Source organism: Sceloporus occidentalis, unplaced genomic scaffold, assembly GCF_023333645.1.
Source record: "Sceloporus occidentalis isolate IW3139 unplaced genomic scaffold, rSceOcc1.0.p SCAF_1, whole genome shotgun sequence".
In the NCBI taxonomy this organism is placed as follows: Eukaryota; Metazoa; Chordata; class Lepidosauria; order Squamata; family Phrynosomatidae; genus Sceloporus; species Sceloporus occidentalis.
The window spans coordinates 43,779,270-43,802,529 of NW_028316981.1; the positions used below are offsets into that span (position 1 = coordinate 43,779,270).

At 37.6% G+C, this 23,260-nt stretch overlaps 1 protein-coding gene across 4 annotated transcripts in view; it reads right to left on the bottom strand.

Moving 5' to 3' along the window:
- Positions 1-10,599: 10,599 nt before the first annotated feature.
- The window catches only part of LOC149321343 (protein cereblon), a 42,937-nt gene continuing 30,276 nt past the window's right edge, over positions 10,600-23,260 (bottom strand). For 3 of the 4 annotated variants that reach the window (XM_089519897.1, XM_089519907.1, XM_089519927.1), the window contains 7 exons: positions 23,095-23,257; positions 18,621-18,683; positions 16,457-16,541; positions 15,244-15,359; positions 15,027-15,091; positions 13,906-14,037; positions 10,600-13,237 (listed from right to left, as the gene is read on the bottom strand). In XM_089519897.1, the coding sequence (XP_089376023.1) occupies positions 13,054-13,237; positions 13,906-14,037; positions 15,027-15,091; positions 15,244-15,359; positions 16,457-16,541; positions 18,621-18,683; positions 23,095-23,257 (808 nt within the window). In that variant the 3' untranslated portion in view covers positions 10,600-13,053. The remainder of the gene's footprint in view (positions 13,238-13,905; positions 14,038-15,026; positions 15,092-15,243; positions 15,360-16,456; positions 16,542-18,620; positions 18,684-23,094; positions 23,258-23,260) is intronic. The other variant, XM_089519917.1, reaches the window with a different exon arrangement.

Sequence of the window (23,260 nt, forward strand, 5' to 3'; positions counted from 1 at the left end):
CTCGCAAGGGAACAAGTCTCTTTATAGGTTAAAACCAGTCCTCATGTCAGCTAATAACTGGAGCTGATATCAAAGAAAGCTGTAAAGTCATCTATGTCTATCTTGCCTAGAAGCCTAATTTCCCTGGTAGACTGTTGGAAATATTTCCAGATGAAGCTGCATTAATGAGGATTAGCAACCTTTCTCTGATCGCAGTTTTGCACCCCCATGCTCAAAGCAATGAACACGTCTCTGCTTTATACTTTCATTATTTACCCTTTTTGGAGTGAGAAATTGTGAGGAGCTTCCCCACCGATCAGAGCTGGCTTAATTGATTCTCTCTTTAGTACTGTTATTGCAAGTTCCGAAACATCCTTCACTTCACTGTGGTGTCCTTTCTGCATTCATGGGGAAATTCATCAGAATGACTACATAGGACTTTGGTTTGTGTGATGTTACCACTGTGATACTCAAAGTGTGCTTAGAAAGCATATGGAGGGGATGTTATGTAATGATTAGGTTTAGGAGGGAGTTAAGAATCCGGCTATGGGGACAGGAAGCCTAGTCCTTCCCTTACCAACTACAACTCACAGACAAAGTTTAGAAAAGAATCATTCATGCTAACTTGGTGATTCTGGAAATGGCACTTCAAAAGCTAACTCTTCCAACCTCTGTAGGCTGGAGCGTCCAGGCTAAATCAAATTACTTTTGCCAGCTAGAGCAGACTCAATGAAGCAGGGAGGATTAAAACAAGTGTTGCTATACCATTCAACAATTGATTGAGTGGGTTTACTCTACAAGCAATTGGCTTTAGGCCTCTGGGAGCATGGAAGTCCAAAAACGCAACTCCCCCAGGCTTTGCTAGCAGACATTCATCAGTTGGTGGATTTGTTGGCCTTTCAACCACTATTCAAAATGTAGCATTTTAGAAATTAGGTGTGAGTTTATTTGTAGTTTCAGTTAAGAAAATGAAATAGCTTTGAAGTCAGCTAGACAGCTCTACTAATTAGGCAAGGTGAAGGTTACTTATATAATGTAGCAGATGATATATAAGACTGTTTTGTCATAAAACAAAACTACACCACAAAATTGCAAAACAGATGTAAGCATGAAAGGTTACCTTCGAACAGAAATGTTTCCATGGAGAACAGAAGCATTACCAACAATATTCCAACACTTTTTTTCCCTTGTCAAAAATTATCACGTCAAATTGATCCTAATGATCAGCATGTATTTCACATTCATGTAATATTTAAGCATGCACAATATTTATTTGATGAAAAGTTTCAAATTTAAATGGCCTCTGAACTGAAGATTATTTCTGTAATAATGAAGGTACTAGCTACTCACATGGGATTGAATGAGATATACGTAAAGCCAATTCAAGAGGGAAAACTATAGCATATGATTAACTCCAAAGGAGGAAGAATATAGTGAATACTTTACTAAACCATTTTGTAACCTGTCCATTCACAGATAACCAGAAATTGCAGCATGCTAAATATGACATGAACAAGCATTATCATCTAAAGCAGAACTTCCATTGACAAACTGATGTCAAAGGTACTGGAATAGTTGGCTGCATGTTATTGTCAGCAATTCAGTCAAAAAATGTTCTTGGGTTGCTTTTTCTTTGAAAACATGTAGCAAAATAAGGGAGTTACTTATACCTAGGCTATCATCTCTTTCCAAAGCCTCCTTTGGAATAATCTTTCATGATTTTATGCCTTTGCTGTATCTTCTTCTCTCTGTGTATATATTTTTGGTGCTGAATGCCTTCAAGTTGTTCATAACTTATGGTCTCTCCCTGTGTGTATTTATTATACATGTTTCCTGAAGCATAATAGTATCACTTCTTGGCTTTAATTATGCACTGTCACTTTGCTGGAAATCCCAGTCTATTAACTTTAAAAGAAATTATATTTAAGCTGCCTATTAGGTTTGATTTTACAGTAGGTCCTTGGTATCCACTGGGATTTGATTCGAGGACACCAGATGGATACCAAAATCTGTGGATGCTGAAGTCCTATTATATACAGTGGCATAGTAAAATAGTGCCCCTTATATGAAATGGCAAAATCAAGGTTTGTTTTTATAAATGTATATTTTAAAAAGAAAATTTCAAGCCATGGATGGCTGAATCCATGGATAAAGAACCTGTGGATACAGATTTAGAGGGCCAATAAATATACACAGTGCGAGACAGTTGTTTCTGTTAAAATTATTCTGCTTGCATAGGTTTGCAAGGGTAGTTTGCATAACCTTCACACTTCCACCTCTCTCTGCCTCTCTCCCTCCCATCCCTTGCTGCCCAACATTTGCTGCTGATGCCAACATGCCTCTGGTTCTCTTTTAAAAAGCTCCAAAAAAAGTCCAGGAGTACTAGAAACTGAATCCCGCCCAATGGCCATACTTCAAAACGTGTATCAACAGTTCAATTATTAAATGTCTTTCCAGACTAGAAATATGGATACTAGAAATATTGTTCCAAAGTAGAAATATAGTGCAGCACAAAGTGTGATTACCAGGGACTCCCAGCTTCTTGGCCCATATGGGGGATTGTCAAATCAGTTTCATCATAGTCGTCTGTGCTCTCTTTTCCTTTCTGCATTCTCCTCTCTTGGGATTTCTTTTCATCTTGTGCGTTTAATATACCAGTGTCGGGCACACAAATCTTTAGCTCTTCAGCGAGGTCTTGCAGCTCTTCTGTAGTAATTATAGTACTTATTTTATGCTCAAGCCAAACTATCAGTTTAAAGGGCAACCCTAATATATATTTCTTGAATTCTGGCAGCTTCAGTGTACCATCTCCACTATCTTCATCTCTTCCAATTTCATTTGCAAGGTCTTCAAATACTACTATTGTATAATTTTCATGTCAGAGAACTACAGTATATTGTGTTCAGTAACTTATTTCTTCTTGTAATAAACAACCCCACAACTTTTTTATGGCCTTTATGTGTTTGTCTCAGTCTATGGCCTCTTTCCAGTTCCTCCACTGTCATTCCTAAATCCAGACCAGAAGTATTGTATGTATTTCACCACTTTGGCTATTAAATTCTCTTTCCTCTTGAATATCTCTCAAATGAATATTAGTGGTGATTTTAGTGTTCCTTCTCCTCCAGTTTATCTCTTACCTCTTCTCTTTCTTTCATTTCCCAATATTTAGCCTCTTAATGTTGAGCTTGTAGTTTATTCTACTTCTATAACGCTTCTTTGCAATTCTGCAAGTGTCTCTTTTACTGGTAAGAAAGATTCAGATCAAACTTTAAATCTTTTGTTAATGGTTTTACAATTTTTTTTCATGTCCTCATTTTATGTTTACTGTCTAATCCATTTTTATTTCCTCTCTTCCTCTTCACTTTAAATGATGCCACATCACTGTCATCTGAAGTACAGTAGTATGATCTTCCTTTTCCAATGTGGGGGTCTGAGCAACTTTCTTCCTCTGCTGTCTTTTGTTTTTTCATCTCTTAAATCTTTCAGATATTATTTATTCAATCTGGTGGTTTGACATGTGTTCAAATATAAATTATGGGCAGCTAGGTTCTCCTGTTTTCTAGCTCAGGTGAACCTAGTTTTCTATACATTTGATTAATAGGTATTTTGCATCCTTTAAAATTGTTAATTAGGCCTTAGTGCATTGCTGTAATTGGAACAATCTTGGAATCCATTTTTTGTTGTTTCTAAAGAGATCAGTATGGATGACCATTTCGTCTAACGACAGTTTGACAAACTGCTTTTCTCTCCTTATGTTGGCAATCTGAAACACCACAAAAGATGCTTTGGAAACAGTGGATTTCGTCTTGAGTTGCTATTCCTCCTTGCTCTCCCACATTTCCCATATCTGCTCTGCTGGGTCCCAGAGGCATTTCCTCTGTGTAGGGGAGAGGGGTTGGTTGGACAAGAAAAGATCTGTATCTTTTCTTGTTGTGTAATAAGCAACCCTAGTGGCACAATGATTAAATGCCTGTACTGCAGCCACTCACTCACAAAACCACAAGGTTGTGAGTTAATAGCAGCCAGGGGCTCAGGCTCGACTCAGCCTTGCATCCTTCTGAGGTCACTAAAATAAGGACCCAGATTGCTACATTATGGTCCTTATCAAATGGGTAAAACGTTGCTGAACTGTTGCAGAAGTGTGATCATCCATCGTGCTTCTAAAACATAACTGAGGCTTCCCACTTTCCTTCTGTCACTGAAGTGTTTGCAGAGAAGCCAGGAGAAGCCATTTTTTGAATAACAACTTCTCTGTGAATGCTTTGATGGAAGAGAAACATGGTGCCTCAATTACGTTTTAGAAGCGCGATGGACAATCCCACCTTCGTCCTTCTGCAACACTTCAGCAACATTTAACCCATGTATGTGCCTCTGTGTGATAAGGTCCCTAGTCTTACACACCCACTACTTTTCAAGTTGTTATACGTCTAGGAATAGGGACCATGCCTCCGTTATCAAAAAACAATCCATTGATACCAGCTATTATGCCTGGAAGGTGGTTCCTCATTCAGCTATAAGTCAGCCCCAACCATAGTATCACTTGTTGGCTTTAATTATGCACTGTCACTTTGCTGGAAATCCCAGTCTATTAACTTACTTTCAGCAAGAGCATGATTATAGGCATATGCCCTGCTTCTAGCTCTCAACCCTTCTGTCTGTGAAGGCTTGAGAAATGTCGTCCTGCCATGGAATGTCACAGCCGTTTCTCACAGGATTGCTTGGAAATTATTTTTATTGTTATTACACATATCTTAATGTGTGTGTCACCAATTTTAAATTTTAATTTTAAATTTAGCCCAAAAAAAACCACAAAAAACTTTTAATTTTAATATTTATAAACTAAACATAATTATATTATTCAAACTTTTATTGCATTCATTATAGTGTTTCTGGTATAAATCAATATTTCTTTGAATGTGAAATAACATGGCACAAAAATGGTTATCAGGAAACTGAATTGTGTTCTTGCTGTTCCTGAATAAAATGAAAAGGTTGCAACCAAGACTCAGGGTTTGAGCCACTGACTGGAGATAAGAATTCAGTACTTCCACAATGATAAATTACATCTCTGCTCCTAGAATAAGATTCACAGACAATGATTTATGAATCTGCCTTTTCTGTATTTACAAGCAGGGGAGCCCTTTTAAAAGAAAAAAAAAAAACACTAAGAAAATTCTTTTTGAAACCTAATCTGTGACACATTTCTTCTGTGCAATATGGACTCCCTGACAACAACTGATAATCTTATAGAATGTGCTTAAAACAAAATTGACAAACAAGTGTTTGCAGCAACACCGACACTCTGCAAGCAAGATGGCGTGCAACACACCAATTCAAACATCTCTTGGGTATAGACTGCTTACTTTCATTTTAATGTAAAATAATTTACTGCCATACACTGGGCACATAAAGCAAGACTTTATGAGCAGCCATGTTTTCAACAGATGATTTTGGAATTTCCTTTGGTTCATTTTACAACTTAGATGCCAAAAAAGAACTGCATTTTCAACAAATCCATGAAGTTCAAGATTCTCAGCCTAAAGAGTATCCTATGGGATATATATAATCCTGGACTTTCCTGCTCAAGTAAGATTAGAATCCAGCACAAATTGAAGGACATAAGCACAAAAATACAGTAAGAGCTGTTTTAAATGGTACTCAGGTTAAAAGTGTATCAAGGGAGCTAGGATGATTCTCTTGGCTGGAGCCACACAAAGATCACCAATGCTGTCTACTGTTGGGTTTTTAGAAAGATAATCAAAGTCAACTTGTTCATGAAGAACATCTGGCAGTGGGAGGGTTAAGTTGATGCTTTTTCATTGCTTTTATTTTATATATCACTACTAGAAGAGTATCCATTCCTCTTATAGTGCAGATTTATAGGATTAGTTATTATAAGCCAATTTAAAGATAAGACAGGCTTGCGTGTGTACTGTGAAAAAATGCAGGTTATAAATCAGAAAGCACATTAAGCTTACAAGCAGCAGCCATATAATTGCTACTCCCCTCCAATTAATGTTATACCATGTGTAGGGATGTACAACTCCCCAACTATTTCCAACTGCAGCCTCCCATTGACCACTCAACAGCTCTTCTAAAGGGGCCAGAGTATCCAAGACCCATCTGTTCTGCCCTAAAAGTTAAAACCATAGACCATTGTTTAAACTACAGCAGAAAATTACCATCTCTGCACTTTCTGTGCAGATGAAATAAAGGCATCAAAAAACAATTTCAGTTGCTTTAGTGTTGTGGCACGTCTTGCTAACTTGACTCTGCTGGTTGACCATTTCTATAAGCTATGATAAAATGCTACCAAATATATTGCAGTGTGGTTATTATACTTCTCTTGTACGGGCTTAAAAATATGTCTTCCTATGGAACAGAAAACAGAAGTTAAAGGACACAGTGTCCATTATTTGTATGCAAAAGCACAATGATTTAAAACTTGACATTTTCTAATTCCTCTGAAAGCTGATACAGCTAAACTTCAGTTTAACAAAGCAGATGGGATCCTGAGCATCCTTTAACAGAAAGTTTGGCACCACTGGCAGAAATAAAATAGAAAGAATAGGGAAGAGTTCCTGTATCACACACACACACACAAAATCAACATGTTTCAGCAAACTTTTTATTCAGACTGAATTGTATGCACATGTGAATCGGAACATCCATCTCAGGTAAGTCTTGCATAAACTTCTAAAGCATTTGAGAGCTTCTTCAGAAATCTATCCAGGTAAGTTTTTTCTTTCTTTCACCAGCCACCGCTTTTACTATTATTTCCATTTTGGCATCCAAACTTATGGATCTATGCTACTTTAAAATACTGCGGATACCTGTTGAGACAAGCTTAACTACTTTCTCCTTTTCTTCCAGTTTTGCTTTCATGCATGCTCAGTAATTCTGGAGACAGTTGATTATCTTTCTTGTAGCAGGGAGGGATACACAGCAACAGTGAGATCAGCTAGAGCAGATCCCATTCTTTTCCAGCTGAAGCTTTATTGCATTGTTTGCTGCAGACACACGCCTACAAACTGTTCCTAAAAATCTGAGCTTCTCCAGCCCTGCTTTACCATCCTTCCAATGTTGCTGCTGCTGCTAAAAATCTTCCATTTAGACAGATGACAAGGAGGAAGGGGCTTGGCAGACATTAAAAAAATGCTTTGTAAAAAGGCTTGTGGGTGTGGAAATGGCCTGCTGACATCACCTTCATGCAACTCTTTGAAAGTGAGAGTGGCAGTGGTGCAGTTGAAGATTGGAGCTTATCTCTGACCTATATCTTTCCTCCCTGGACTAGCGGAGAATGAGGGGATACCCCATAAGGATCCAAGAACTCTGCCAAGCATATGATAGTAGCATTGTGAGTGAAGTAGGGGACATCAGAATGGAATCAAATTCCATCAGGTTATCCAATGCACACAAGCCTACATGAACACTGATTTGGCATACCACACTTTCTTTTCAAAAAATAATTTCTGTAACAAGATCTAAATCTGTTGAAGCAAAAGACATTTTCATATCTGGTTTCATCAATGCCTGGGCAAGTTTCCTGCCATTTGCTTTAATAAAAATGTTTTAAGAAGTCAAAAAGTCTGATGTACATACACCAAGAAGAAAGAATTAAAAATTTTAAAAAGTAGATAAGGACATTAATAATGTTGGATATTGGTATTAACTTTTTAAAGTTGGAAGATTGGGTACTTTTTGTAGAAACTCACAAGTAATGAGGGTCTAAAGAAAGGCTGCTTTGTTTTGAGAAAGTGGAATTGTTTTGACTAAGAGGTTCCATTGAAATCAATTGGAATAAAAAAGACTAATCACCAGGCTGTGTCATTACTACATTTTTCCAGAGACAGCACTGAATTAGATTTGTTAACTCTCTGCATGCCAAGATTTGCCTTGATAGAAGAATGTTAAAGATACAGCCTTTTCAAGATGAAATTGCAGAGTTGTCCCAAGACTTTTGGAGGAATGTAAATAGATGAAAAATGATTTTAAGAACTTTAGAGTGAGATTCAGGTTGAATTTTGTATTGCCCAAAGAAGTGGAAGATGGAGGAGAACTGGAGGAAGCTACGGGACCCAATCAAGACAGAGGAGTAAGTCTAAATTCGGAAGAGCCTGAAGGGACAATTACAGACAGAGGTTAGGGACTGGACTGGGAAGATTTTGAAGTTTTAGGCAAGTCCCTTTAGGAGCTGTCAGAGATGGCTGAGGCCATTATAATAACACAGAGTGGAAGAGTGAGATAGAGTAGGGAGAGCAGCGCCTGGAGAGGAACTGGGTTGAGGGGCCAGGGCTTGTCTTTCCTGTTCCTACCCACCCTGGATGTCCTCTGTGGGGTAGCCAGGCTGGGGACGAGGCTTGAGAGACAAGTGTTTGCCCTGCCTCCTCCTCTGCAGCCCAGCTGGACTGGGGAAGAGCCCATTACCATACTGACCAGTGTAAGTCAGGCCAGGTTTTTGGGGTCTATTTTTTGGGCCATAAATGTTCGATTTATAAGTAGGCTCGGAATGATTTAATTTTTTCAAACAAGAACAGAAATATTGACAATAAAGAATGAAACAGAAAGACAAAGTGGAAGAAAATGTATTATTACACTCTTAATGTGATCTTCCAGAATGCTACTTATGTGATGGATTAACAGAAGGATTATTTACAAGGCAGGGTCATTAGCTGGGCACAGTTGAAATCACTATTTTAATAAAGAATCAAATTTAGATATTCAATGATTTTAAAATGCAGAGTAAGTGCATCCATGTATGTGACTTGGTTTGCAATTAGGATAGCGATAGTTTCACAGTCATAACAACAGTTTCAAATAGCAGGATTAATAAGTATCAAGGACAGCAAGGCTGGGTTAGTTTGGGGTACTAAAAACAGCCAAGCTGTCAAGCAAACCAAATCAAGAAGATGCTAAAAATTACAGAAAAATTTAGTGATTTTAAATTAAGCTTGTTAAGAGCCTCTTTAGATAAACTGTCGGATTTGGTGAGTAATAATTCAGTAGAAATATTTAAGAAAACATGGAATTTATCTATAGAGTATATTAATTGGAAAAGAGGAGGTAGCAGTTGTGCAGGATTTGAAATATAAGATATATTCGTTCATTTAATTTTTATTAAGATTTTTGATTAGTCAATAGTTCTTGTTATTATAATCAGAAGTTAATATGAAATGTACATGAAGATGAGAGATGAGAAATATATTAATTTAGAAAGCAGATAGAGGGAAGCAGAAAGTCAAATTTTAATTTTTTGTGTATTAGTTGTTTTATCTTGTGGGTCTGATTTGTTTATTCATGTTCATTTGTCTTTATTAATAAAGAATTCAAATTAAAAATAAATAAAAATAAATAAACTAAGTAAGTGAAGTAGAGCGACTGTTCCCCTATATCGTATAATTTAGAGTGAATAAGAGAAAAGTTTACCACATCAATGACTTCTCTTTAGGTATGAAAATTATTTAGTAAGTATTGCTGTATGACACAATGCATTAATAAATCCATTTAAGACAGAAACAATCTCCCTTCTGTTTCCTTCCATACCATTGGCTTAAAATGAGCCCTGTCCTGAAATGAAGTAAAAGTGTGTGTGTGTACATGTGTGTATTATTCTTAATAAACATTTTTCCAATGGAACACTATGGTTTCTCTTACTCCCTAAAAAGGCAAACAAAGTAGCAATTACAAGCACATGTTTTCTTACTGCAGCTCTCAGAAAATAGTTTGAACATCAGTTGGATAAAAATTATCACTGAAATAGAATTACTAAATAGAACTAGTAGGCAAACTTAAATGCATTTGCACAAGCACTGGAAAAACACTTTGTTTTGCTTCTTTGTGCATGGAACTGAGAAACTTCATCTAGCTATGTTTGTACTGCCTTTAGAATAGCTTAAATAATGTCTCTGATTAATTTAATTTTATAATATTTAGCATTAAGTATGGAAACACTGAGTATGGTATTTCGTTCTTTGTTTAACTGCTAAATCATTCACCCTAACGTCCTCAGTATTTGTGGTTTTTTGTGGTTTTTTTGGGCTATGTGGCCATGTTCTAGAAAATTTTCTTCCTGACGTTTCGCCAGCATCTATGAAGTTGCATCTCTGAAAATGCCAGCCACAGATGCTGGCGAAACGTCAGGAAGAAAATTTTCTAGAACATGGCCACATAGCCCAAAAAAACCCACAAAAAACCATGGATGCCGGCCATGAAAGCCTTCGACTTCACATTCCTCAGTATTTCTTTTTTCATCCATTATTTGAACAAAATCCCACCCATAAAAAGTGAGCCAACACCAAAAAGCATTAATGGTTTTATGCGGGAACTAAAAAACATAACCTCTACATAAAGAATTCTTAATTCAGGGCTCATAGCCATTTGCACAACAGAATATATTGATTTTTTGTATTACTTGAAATCACACTGGTGTAAAAATTAGAAATAAGCGTTTGGTAATTTCGGACTCGTTACATAGACCGGGACAGAAGGAGAAACGATAGTTAATATCAAATGAAACTGGTGAAACATTTAGTTCTTGCTGACTTGTCTTGTGGCTTTTCTCACCAATTATGATTATACACATCTGTACATTACAAAAATAGCCATGTATCACACTCATCATCATTGCATCTATTTTATTTTGAGGCAACTGCATAACAAATCTAGCCAAATATCCTGGGGACAATTTATCAAGCACTGTGTCATACAACTTCCAATTACTGGAAATGGGCCTTTACAAAAACATGGTTGATATTGATGATAGATGTATCTAGTGCTTCTTCCCCTCACCACTATGAACTGCAACGTTAGGAACAGGTCTTGACATGGGTATTGTGCTTTGTACACTTAAAATGTATGTGTACATATCTGAGCATTTGCAAAAATACAATAAAATGAAGTACAGACCTCTTCAATCGTATGACATACTGTATACCAGAGAGGAATAGTTATTCTCTATGGCAGGTTAAAAATGAATCAGAGTTAGGGAAGAGATCCATTTAAAAAACTAAATCCATGTATTCAATAACTTTTATATGTGCTGGAATAAGGAAATATATGAGTCAGACCTGTTCCATGGTTAGAGGTGAGGAGATAGTGCCACTCACAGGGACTAGTTAAAACATTTGTCACATAAGAGCTTAAAGAACACAGTTTTAACATGTATGGATTAGGTCATACTATAGCATTACATCACATTCCTAAAACTTATTCCTCACGTTTCACATACTAATTTCTCATGCAGTCTTGTCCTACACCAGATTAGCAGTTTCAGGAGTCCAGCTCCTTGAAAAACTGAGGCCACAACATTGCATTCAGTTAGGAAAAGAGCTTTCTAATATCTTGAATCAGTTTACTACAAATTCTTTACCCTAATTCTGTGCTTTCACAGCAGTGCTTCATATTGAAAGCTACTTTCTGAAGAAATAAAAAGGAAAAAATCCAAAATGCTCTCTAATAAAACGATTCACATCTCACTCTTTTCAAAATGAGGTTTCAGCTAGTATTGCTTTTCATAGCTCAGCAGAGAGACAGAGTTGCAGCACAAAACAAAGGTAGATAGTTTGATTGCAAGTGGGGTGAGAAATATTTTAAAAACACTGTACCACAGAGGTAGAAAACTTCAAGAAACAAATCCTGAATCACAGGATTGCAGATTCCTGGCTATCTAGCACATTAAGAGTCCCTAACAGTTCAGTATCTAATGTCACTTACTATCTGCATAAACCTTTCAAATGCAGAGGAACAGAAGCCATAGCAGTATCTCTAAAGCTGGATGCTTGTTATTTTAAAGCCACCTATTACTTGGTAGGTAAATATGCTGGTTATTTACAAAATTGCTAAAATAGTTTAGCAATTAAAAAAAATCAACAAGATAATTAGCCATCATATAACATCATTTCTACAATTTACTCAGAACAAATGAGGAGTGAGAGAAACAAACTCTAGAAAATATATATATACTCATACATGTAAAGAAAGTCTGCTATTTGCAGATTTTGTTTGCCAAAGTGCATTCTGGAAAAACAAGACAGGGAAACAAAATTCCTTTATGCCCTTTTTGGCACCCCTTTCTGGAACACAGGTAATGCCTCTTAAAAAACAATCTTCTTCAATATGTAGCATCAGTTCCTGTTCAAACAGCAAATGATAACTGCATCAAAGTCTGTAACGTAACATAGGAAATTGCAAAACCTGGCTGGACTGTTGTTATGTCCCAATCCAAAATAGTACAAGGGATTTAGAACCTTAATAAGGTCAAAAGGTGCATAATATTTCAGATGATTTAGAAGACTAAGTGCAAACAATTGAAATAGATTGAAAGAAGTGTAGCAAAGTTATTAATGAAAAAATCACATAATTTATCACAGTGGTGTCTATGAATAACACGTTTCCATTTTTTTAACGTCAGAATATGCCAAATGGAGTGAAAACTGATAAACAAAGACCAAAGTTATTCTGGGATTCTTTCAAGGAATTGCATATAATAATTATTTTAGCAGCAGGCTTTGGTGCTTGTTTCCGACAGTAAGACCACGGTGACTCCTTCTTATCACATCAGCCCCTATGGGAGGTTTAGGCCTCTTTCTCTTTTAAGGCTTGTTTAAATAAACACAAATATCTGTAAGCTATTTCATACAGTTAGAAAACAGGAACTCTCATAACTTCACAACAGTCTACACGCAGGTATCTTAAAACAGTGGGCAATGATTTGTATCTACAATTATACACAAATTGAGTTATGCAGTCTCCATTTCTAGCAAACATTTTTTATCTCCTCAACAACAGTATGCATCTTCTTTCAGTATTATAGATCAGATGTAATCTGCACTGTCCAAATCAGTCTTTCCCAGATAATCTGAAAACTCTGCTTTTGTTAGTCTTTGCCTTCTTTGTCCAAAAGTCGAATTTCAAAATATTAAACATTTCAAGGCCTTTGGAAATAACAGTATCTTTTCTCTGCACAATGCTAAAATATTCTGATCTTTTAATATAATCCGACATCAGATGCAGCACTTAATAGAGTTCTTAAGAGACACTGACAACTTCAAGATCCCGCAAAGTAAGGATACCAAATCACAGGCACAGCAATAGTGATCTTTCTTGACCAGATTCATTCTCTTTTTCTGGAATCCTTGGCAGCAGGGCAGAACGGGTCAAGCCCCAGAATTTTTGAGGCGACATATCTTTCTTTGTTGCAGTGAACTTCCATCCCATATGGCTTCCACAGATCCTGCACTGGGCTATAGTCCATGCATACCTAGAAGGAGACAGAATCATGTTAGTTTTAGAGTGACATGCACACCATAACCCAATAAGAAAACATCTTTAAAACAGTCCCTTAACATCACTAGAGTTCAAAGTAGTAAAACCATAGTAACTCAATAAGAGGATTCATATGCATGCATCTTCATCACATTATCATACTAAGACTGTGAACCAGAAGGAACTAAAATTATAATGGTGCTTTTCAGAATACAGGTTAATAGATACGTTTACAGATATTCCAAAGATTTCCCATGAAACCTCTGCTACACTTCTATGTAGCAAGGTCTTCAGCTAGAGAAAAACTCCTGAACAATAATAATCTAGTATGTTTTTAGGTAATCTTGTGCATGAAGGGGAACATCCATCACAGATATTGAAACTGGCTGCTATTCAAAAACAGGCATTAGGTGCACAAATTAAATAAATGTTTCAATCGGAAAGAGCTTTGAAACAGGTCTGGAATACATGTCTTATTGATCTGATTAAGGTATCTTTGTAGTGTGTGTCTTTCTTTTGCCTGATCTCTCAGCCTTCTGGGGATTGCACTTTTTCTTCCTTCCTGATATTCCTACTGATATTTTTAGACTTTTGAGAGTTATACACAAGTCTTGCTTCAATGAAAGGAAATGGCATATTTTAACGAGACAGAAGCTATTTTACCCAGGAAACCAGCTGTGCTCTGTGGAAGACCTGCCACTCAGATTCAGGTTACAGGCTTTGTACACAGTAAGGGTCTCATGCACATATCCATGAGGATTCACATACGCAGCCATAGGTCCACATAGGGATAAGCTGTAATGGAAATAAGGTTGTGAAAAAGAAGAGAGACCCAAGAGTGGTTATTTCTTAAGAAATGGATTGTGTGCATTTCTCACATCCGTAGTTTTAATGAAAATCTCAGGCACTGTTAGGAAATTTGACACTACAGTCCGCCCGCCCCGTATGTGGGCTTGCCGTTTGCGGACCTGAGCTCACGCAGACGACAAGCCCAGGGGTACAAAATGGTGTATGGTGAAGCACACAGCCATTGATATCCCACTGTTTTTCCATACACTGGGGGGGGGGGGGAATGGATCCCCCATGTATACAAAAGTCTCACTGTATTATTGTTGGAAGACAAAATCAGTAAGAACTTCCAAGTGTAGGGTAAGCACTGAGAGGAGACTGGACCACAAGAGATCAGCAGCTGGCATTATAAGCAACCTCTCCCCACCCCCATTTTGCTGTCCACAGCACATTATCAAACAGCCACATCCTAAGTTAGTTGCCTTCTGCAATTACAATGCTTCAGTAAAAAATGTTTACTAGAAGTAGAATACAGTAATTTGAACAGAATGTAAGTAGCTGTGCAATTTTCATATCTATAAATGAGAGTCTCCTAATGTGAAACATCTGCAGCCTTGCGGTAATAAATGTATTAAATTATTTATTTATTTATAGTATTTATATCCTGCTCTTCAGCCAAAATATATAAAATTACTCTTAAGTCTGTATGTTTATATATAGGTTTGTGCATATGTGCACAAATATATATTTAGAATAAAATGCATTTTATAGATATATGAAATACAACCATAAAATAGGTGAACTTGTTTGGGTTTCATTTTCTAGCTAAAATGTCAGTTTTCATTAAACATCCTATTGGAGTGCACAACTGTGAGAACTGTTGCTTAACAACAACAACAACAACAAAGATGCACAGCATGATTACAACGGAGTACACACACACACACACACCTATTTTTATCCTCACAACAAGAATGAACCCATTAAATGCTCACCTGAATATTTCATTTTTAGTTGTTATTTCTGTATCTTGACAATGCTTACAGCAGAGGGATGTACACTGCAAACAGTAATAAAGCAAATGTCAGTGAGGAAAAAAGCAATTCACTTCCTTTTAGCTCAATGGCAAATATACAAACCATTGCATTTGATTAAACTTATATTTTTATTTTCTATGATCTGATTGCAAGCTTTAAAGTTCAGTATACTCACTTTATTCATGATATCTAGTTCACATCGCAGTCGCTGAACAGCACTACCAATTTTTAGCAGCTGAATTCGTAGTGCATCATCAATAGGCAAACAAGCAGCCACTCTGTATGAAAAATCTGGAGTGAGGGAATTTTATTTTAATATTGAAAAGGGAAAGGAAGCTGAGTCAGATGCAATTTATTTTATTAATATCAAATTATCAGTGCATTAGCATTAAAGGTATCAGCAGTTACAACTGTACAGTAAATTTTCCTGTGTTAACTCGTCTGGAAAAAAATAGGCTATTTTTTCAACATGTTTTTGAGCTGATAAGCACTATCCTTGCAAAGTTAAATTTAGCTTCACTGCAGTTTGTCTCTTATTATAGCACTACCAGCATGGTGAACCGTGAATGATATATCTGTAAACATTAAAAAGAAAAGCTTGTCACTTTGTCAGTAGTGATATTTTTGGACATCTATCTCAGGCTGCATTACCCAAATAGGAAATTAGGACAAGCAGAAAGAAAGATCATATGAAGAGCAGCAAAGGGGTTGATGATGGCTTTTCTTTCTCTTATGCATGTTTTCCGATCTGCAGTGTCGTAACATTTTCTCAGTGTCTGCCAATATGGGGAGTCCTCATGACAGAAGCAATCTATATTAAAAATGTTAATTTTAAAAATGTATGGAGCAGCTGTCACGTACAAAATCTTTTCAAGTGGCTTGAAATATGCTGAACCACACTAAGGGCTATATAAAACAGTAGTCCACAATTTTAAAGGAAAAAAGAGTCAAGGGGCACACTATGAAGGTAACCAATATACTACAGTATTGGTTGGCTTGAGCTATCACATTTTTCAGTTCTCCAGACAATTGTTTCAACTTGATTTACAATCTGTATAAAAAGAGTTATTCAAACCAAAGTGGGCTGATTCTGAAGTCAAACTCTGAAAAGACAATGATGTGTTCTTTTGAGAGGTAAAAGAGAAAGCATGGATGAGGATCAAATGTTGAGGAGGGAACACAGGGGCATACATACACATTGTCTACAATTATCCAAACCATTTGCTACTGGAATGTAGCCATAATGTTTCATAGGCCTTAGCCTATTATATCAAGTATATTTAATCTTTCCCTGTGAAAACGAATTTACTAGCGTTGATGAAGAAGCAAAGCAGACAGAAATGCACAAAAGCTGGACAACTATCAAGGAACAGAGATTTTTAAAGTACCTATAGGATTTGATGGAAGTGACTCATCTTTAAGATTTTCATCCCATTCATGCAGTTGCAGCTTGACTCGTTCCATCAAGGTTTCCTTGTGTTAGAAGAAAAACCTAATTTAAACATAAAAACTTCTTTTTCTTTATAGAAAAGAATAACATTTAATAATAAGAAGAATGATACCTATCCACATCATTAGCAGTTAACTTTCATTAAAATAAAAGTGTAATGAACAATGACGCACCTATTACCCAGTGCTCAAATGTAAGTTAATGCTATTTCAATGGACAAACAAGAAATAAAGATGGTTCAGACCCTTTCTAAATATTGAGAGAACACAAGGAGGCAGTCATGAGGTCACATGAGCTACTTCTCCATTCTGTCACTGTCATACTTGTATGTCTGGAATGTGTGAGAATGGAATATAAACATTTTAGTTCCTCTGTACCAGGGATGAGGAAAGTGCACCATGTGGGGGGGGGGGGCACATGCATTCCCCTCCAGGCCTGTTTTTCCCCCCTTCCCTTCCAGAACACCCACAGTTTTGCCCACAAAAACCTTCCAGCAAGTGTGGGGATAATTTCTTTTACTTTTTTTAACCTCCTGGATATTTTAGGCCCCGAAAAGGCCCTTTTTCTAACAAGAAATGAAAAAGGCACTTATTGTCTGTTTTAGAAGCAGCTTCTCTTGGAGTCTAGATTCTAGAGCAGATCATTAAACAGTCTGTAAGCTCTATGTAATGATGGAGACAATACACAGAAGAGCTATATAAAAATGTGAAAGGATTAATGACACATGAGAAGAGGAAAGGTACGAGGATATGCCCCAAATTCTGTAAAGTGAAGTGAAAGCCACACTCAAAGTAAATGCGAAAAATAAACCACCAGGAACAGATGACATTCCAATAAAACTACTACAATCCACATAGATAGAATCAAGTACAATTCTAACTGAAATGTGCCACAAATATGGAAAACAAAACAGCAGCCCACGGATTGAAAGCAATCAATATACATTCCCAAATGCTGGGATTTGTAGTTGTAGAAGGTCTTTAGCCTTCCCTGCCAAAGAATGCTGGTGCCTCACAAAACTACAAATCCCAGAATTCTGTAGGATGGAGTCATGGCAGTTAGTGTCAAAATGCATTATTTCTAAAGTGCAGATTGCCCCAGGACATGGAGCAATGGGTTTAAACTACAGCAAAATCCACCTAAACATTGGAAAGAATGTCCTGACAGTAAGAGCTGTTTGATAGTGAAATACGCCGCCTTGGCGTGTGGTGGAATCTCCTTCTTTGGAGGTTTTTCAGTAGAGACAAGATGGCCATCTGTTGGGAGTGCTTTGATTATGTACTCCTGCATGGCAAGTAGTAGGATTGCATGGCCCTTTGTCTTTTCCACCTCTATGATTTTGTTGTACAAAGACATCTATAATATAGTATATATGTGTGTGCGCATGCGCACATGTGCACAACAGTGGATACAGCCCTCTAAAGTTTCCTGGGGTGGGGAGTGGACAAATATAGTCCCCAAATCCCTGACACTTGCCAGCCTTTGTTTTATACAAAGGGGGACCATAGGTTCTACATGTTCACACTGGTACACATGTAGAATTCTATCAGTATACCCTAAAAACACAGTTTCTAGACACATCGGAAATTAGCACATACAGTATCCAATCCTCTCTTGTGTTCCTTCTATGTGTGAAAGGGTATCTGAACTGCCCTTTGGTGTGCTTCTCTTGTAACATGTATAAGTATGCCAGCTATTCAATTCACTGTAAGGTGGTGTGTGTATGTGTGTGAGAGAGAGGGCACAAGCAAAAAAGAAAGAAAGAGAAATAGAGATAGATAGAAGTTAGCTTTTATCAAAAACAGATGAATTACAGGTCTTGTGTACTATAATTATTTGTCTACAGAAAGATAGTATGGCCCCCAACCAAGAAATCTTCTTGAGATCTATATATGTACTGATTTGTAGAAGTCATATACACAGTATGTATGTGTGTGGGGGGGAGGGGGGGAAGAAGATATGTACTCTTTATGAGAAACAAAAAGGATGAAGTTTTAAAAAAAGAAATAAAAAGAACAGTCCTAATCACAGAAATATGCATACAGACACTTATTTTTACCTAACCTAAAACAACAGTCAGTACCAAACCTATTAATACTCACAGCATCATATAACGAATAGAGCCAAGATGGCCACGAAGTCAAACTGGCACAGTGGAACTTGCGCTGCAAAACAAAAATATTTAAGATTAACAGGTATTTATTAATATATTCCTTTTATTTGCATGCTTCCTTTCTCCTAGGCCAGGATCCAAAGTCGCTCACAATACAGCTAAAACCTAATAAAATTTAAACACAATTTAAAAAATCACTGAAACACTTCCTTGGAATCAGATGGAAAGGAGATATAAAGTTGGGTGTCACCTGTTTACTAGCGACACCAAACCTCAAAACTCCAGATGACCTATCTCAGCAGTTTCATGAATCTGTTAAATGGCATGGGGGCCAAAACTGAGCCTGAAAAATCCCCCAGTATCCTTTCCTAAGTCCCCCCCCACAAAAAAAAGGACTAGAACCACTGCATAACGGTGCCCCAGGACACAGAAAGATACCACAGTAACTGTTGCTTTTAGGATTGGGAGGAGGGTTGGAGTATGGAATTATTTAAATTTGTGATTTTTATTTTATATTGTATTTTATTGTCACGTTGTGCTGTTATCTGCCTTGATTCCTTCAGGAAAAGATGGAATATAAATAAATAAATAAATAAATAAATAAATAAATAAATAATTACTACTGAAAGCAGATGTGACATCCAGCAGAACCAACAGAGATACACTCCCCCTGCCCAGTCTCCTGTGTAGGTCATCCAGCAAGGGAACTAAGGCTGTCTTCATCCCATAATCAGACGCAAAGTCTGACAGAAATGGATCTAGATAATCTGCTTCATTCAGGAATCCCTGGAGCTGGGAAGCCACCACTTCAAGGATGTTATTTAGGAAAGGAATTTTGAAGACTAGTCTGTAATTCTTGAGCATTGTGGGATTCAGGGACATTTTCACACCACTCTAGCTGTTTCCAAAAGCCAGGAAGGGCAAGGATCCTGTATACATGTGATGACTCTCATTTCTCCAAGGATCCTGCCCACATCCTCAGACAGCACAAACTGAAAAATATCCAGTAACACAGAACAAGCATGTGCCAAGTTACATCAAATGGACGTGTATGAACTACAGCCTCCAAGTCTGAGTAGATCCAAGCAATCTTGTCCACAAACTGTCTTGCAGATTCTTCACAGTGGGCTGTTAAATGGTCTTTGTTATCTTCTTGTGGGTCAGAGTCCAAAAGGCCCCTGACTACTTGAGACAGAACTGCTGGATGACACTGTGCAGATGCAATAGTGGCAGAAAAGTAGTTTCTTTACCATTGCCATGGCATAGGCTTTCCAATGGACTGAAGCACATGTTTGGTCAGAGTCCTCCAAGTTTTTCAACATTAATGCCCCAGTGCCTCTTCCACCTGTTTAATTGTTGTCAGCTCCCTACAGTAATGTTCTAAATCTAAAAGACAGTGATGCCTTCATTGGGCCAATCAAAATGCAAAAATACATGATGTAAGTTTTTCAAGTTCCACTGGCTACGTCATCAGACAAAGTTATTAAAAATCATACAGGAAAAAGAAAAAAATACGACAATGTTAGAGTTATAGACCTGTTGGTGCTGTTCTCAGTTCTCAGATGTCATGGAGGCCTATCTATGCAGGCAGAGGCATTCCTCCCTTTTGTACATGTGGGCTCTGGGAGACAAAGGAGTCTTAAAGTCCAGGAAATAAAATTTAAACCCTATTAGCAACGCAAAAAGATACTCCGAGATCCAGGCTGCCTCTGTCCTTTGCTCTCTAGTAAACCAAGAGGCTCACTTGGCTCCGCACTATAAAAGGGGATGAAATTGTGCCTTGGCCATTCCCCGATTCCAAAGATTAGCCAAGGTTTCAACAGGATCATCTATCAAGACAGAATCACCTGTCAACTGCTGTTCTTAGGCGTGCCAGAGATAAGACAGCACACCTCTTTAGAAACTGTGCTATTCCAAAATCTTTCATCTGGTAATTCCTCAATCCCAATTAATCTGCATTGGTGTTACTATTTACTTCAGTATGTTACCATCACATGAAAGAACAAAAAACAAAATACGGAACATATGAAAGAGACTACTGATAAACATGAGAATGCAGACACTTTAATGTAATGAACCGGCAGATCCCTAAATAAAATACAATTACTAAATGGTGGAACAAAATGGGGAACATGTCATTTTCATGATATTAGACTGCAATTGCCTACGTAGCACAGCACTATCCAGCATAACCGATGATGAGAAGTTATAAAAATTGTAGCCCAACAATATCTGGGAGAGCCACATGTTCCCCATCTCTACTTTTTGAAGATACCACCAGACTGAAGTTTCTACCTTGATAAATCCAAACATCAAATAAAACCTTCTTGCTTTAATCCACTTAAAAGCATCTCTTTTGGTTTCTGGAATGGACCATATTATCTATAATATTACAATGACATGCACAGAGTTTAGAAAAACTATTTTTTGGATTATAACTTCACAAATCACTCCAAGGCTATGCTGGCTGGAGAGATTCAAAGGGTGCTCAACAATGGCTCCTTTTTATTCTGGAGAGAAGTGACCAGTGGGGTCCCACAGGGTTCTGTCCTGGGCCCAGTGCTGTTCAGCATCTTTATCAATGACTTGGATGACAGAATTGGCAACATACTTATCAAATTTGCAGATGACACCAAATTAGAAGCAGTAGCTAACACCCCAGAAGACAGGATCAAAATTCAAAATGATCTGACTAGACTAGAAAGCTGGGCCAAAGCTAACAAAATGAACTTCAACAGAGAGAAATGTAAGGTACTGCACTTAGGGCGGAAAAATGAAATGCACATATATAGGATGGGGGACACCTGGCTGAATGAGACTATGTGTGATAGGGATCTAGGAGTCCAAGTAGACCACAAGTTGAACATGAGTCAACAGTGCGATGCGGCAGCTAAAAAGGCCAATGCAATTTTAGGTTGTATCAATAAAAGTATAGTGTCTAGATCAAGGGAAGTAATAGTACCACTCTATTCTGCTTTGGTTAGACCTCACGTGAAATACTGTGTCCAGTTCTGGGCACCACAATTCAAAAAGGATGTTGAGAAACTGCAGTGTGTCCAAAGGAGGGCGACTAAAATGGTGGAGGGCCTGGAAACAATGCCCTATGAGGAATGACTTAGGAAGCTGGGGATATTTAGCCTGGAGAAGAGAAGGTTAAGAGCTGATATGATAGTCCTGTATAAATATTTGAAGGGATGTCACACTGAGGAGGGAGCAAGCTTGTTTTCTGCGGCTCCAGGGAACAGGACCCGGAACAATGGATGCAAGCTACAGGAAAAGAGATTTCACCTCAACATTAGAAGGAACTTCCTGACAGTAAGGGCTGTTCGACAGTGGGACACTCTTCCTTGGAGTGTAGTAAGGTCTCCTTCCTTGGAGGTCTTTAAGCAGAGGCTGGATGGCCATCTGTCGGGGATGCTTTGATTGTGATTTCCTGCATGGCAGGGGGTTGGGCTGGATGGCCCTTGTGGCCTCTTTCAACTCTATGATTCAATGATTCTGGGGATTCTACCAAGCTCTGGTTATGTGGTTCCATTGTAATCATGTAACCATGGGGTTGACATGATTCCAAAGGTAATCAATACTACTCTCATGCCCCAAAGACAGCATACTCAGCTTCAGATCAATTATATTCTAATTATGGTTTTGTTATTAAACATTTTGCTATATAAATATGCATATTAGACTTTGATGCATAAGATAAGAAAGCTGTCTGTTGCCAAAGTATTTACAAATTGTTAAGAAACCCTACTGGACAGGTAGGAGTGATGGTAGCCTGGACACTCTGTCCATCTTGGAAAAAGCCAAACTTTATTCTAAACAGCAAACTGCAAATTCCCCCCTACCCTCCTGCTGACAGCATTCCATGGCTATATTCGATTATTCGGGGGGTTATGCCATCACCGTTGCTACCAGATTTTCTGATTTTTCTTTTATACTATTTCATACTATACTATTTTATATTATACTATTCCAACATTTCTCCAAGCCTAATGATCCCTCTCCCTTATTCAGGGAACGTGCTATTTGGGTAACTAAGTAGTCACACTAGAAGAATTTGCTCTATATGATAGAAGAAACTCAAGATCAATTCTGCATTTCTCCAGTGATTACACCTGGCTTTATGGTGTTATGAATATTTATTTAAACACTTTTAACGTCAACCTCTCCAATCAGTCTTGCTCCCATCCTTCTTTTTCATATTCATATAAAGACCTCCTCCTTTGAAAAAGTAGCCAAATGCTAATAGAATCAACTGTTACTTATCTAGTACAAAATGTGTAACTGCCCACTGTGCTGAAATGATAAGCAACACAAACAATCTGCAGCAACAGCATAGTTTTGACAGACACCTTCCCATTTCAGATGCCTTCCTTTAAAAAGAGATACACAGATGGAATTTATATTGATTTTTGAAATGTCATACCAATTTTTTTTTAAAAAAAATACAATTAGCTTCTGACCTTTTGATATTTCTGCCGCCATTGATGTGTACGTTGATCCTGCCATGCTGCAGGCTTGGAAGAAGGAAATAGGTGGCATCTGCTGTGAGACTCCAGCTGCACTGCTGACATTGTTGAAGGCAGCACTCGCTCAGGAAGGATTTGCACTTTTGCCTGCTGTATTCTG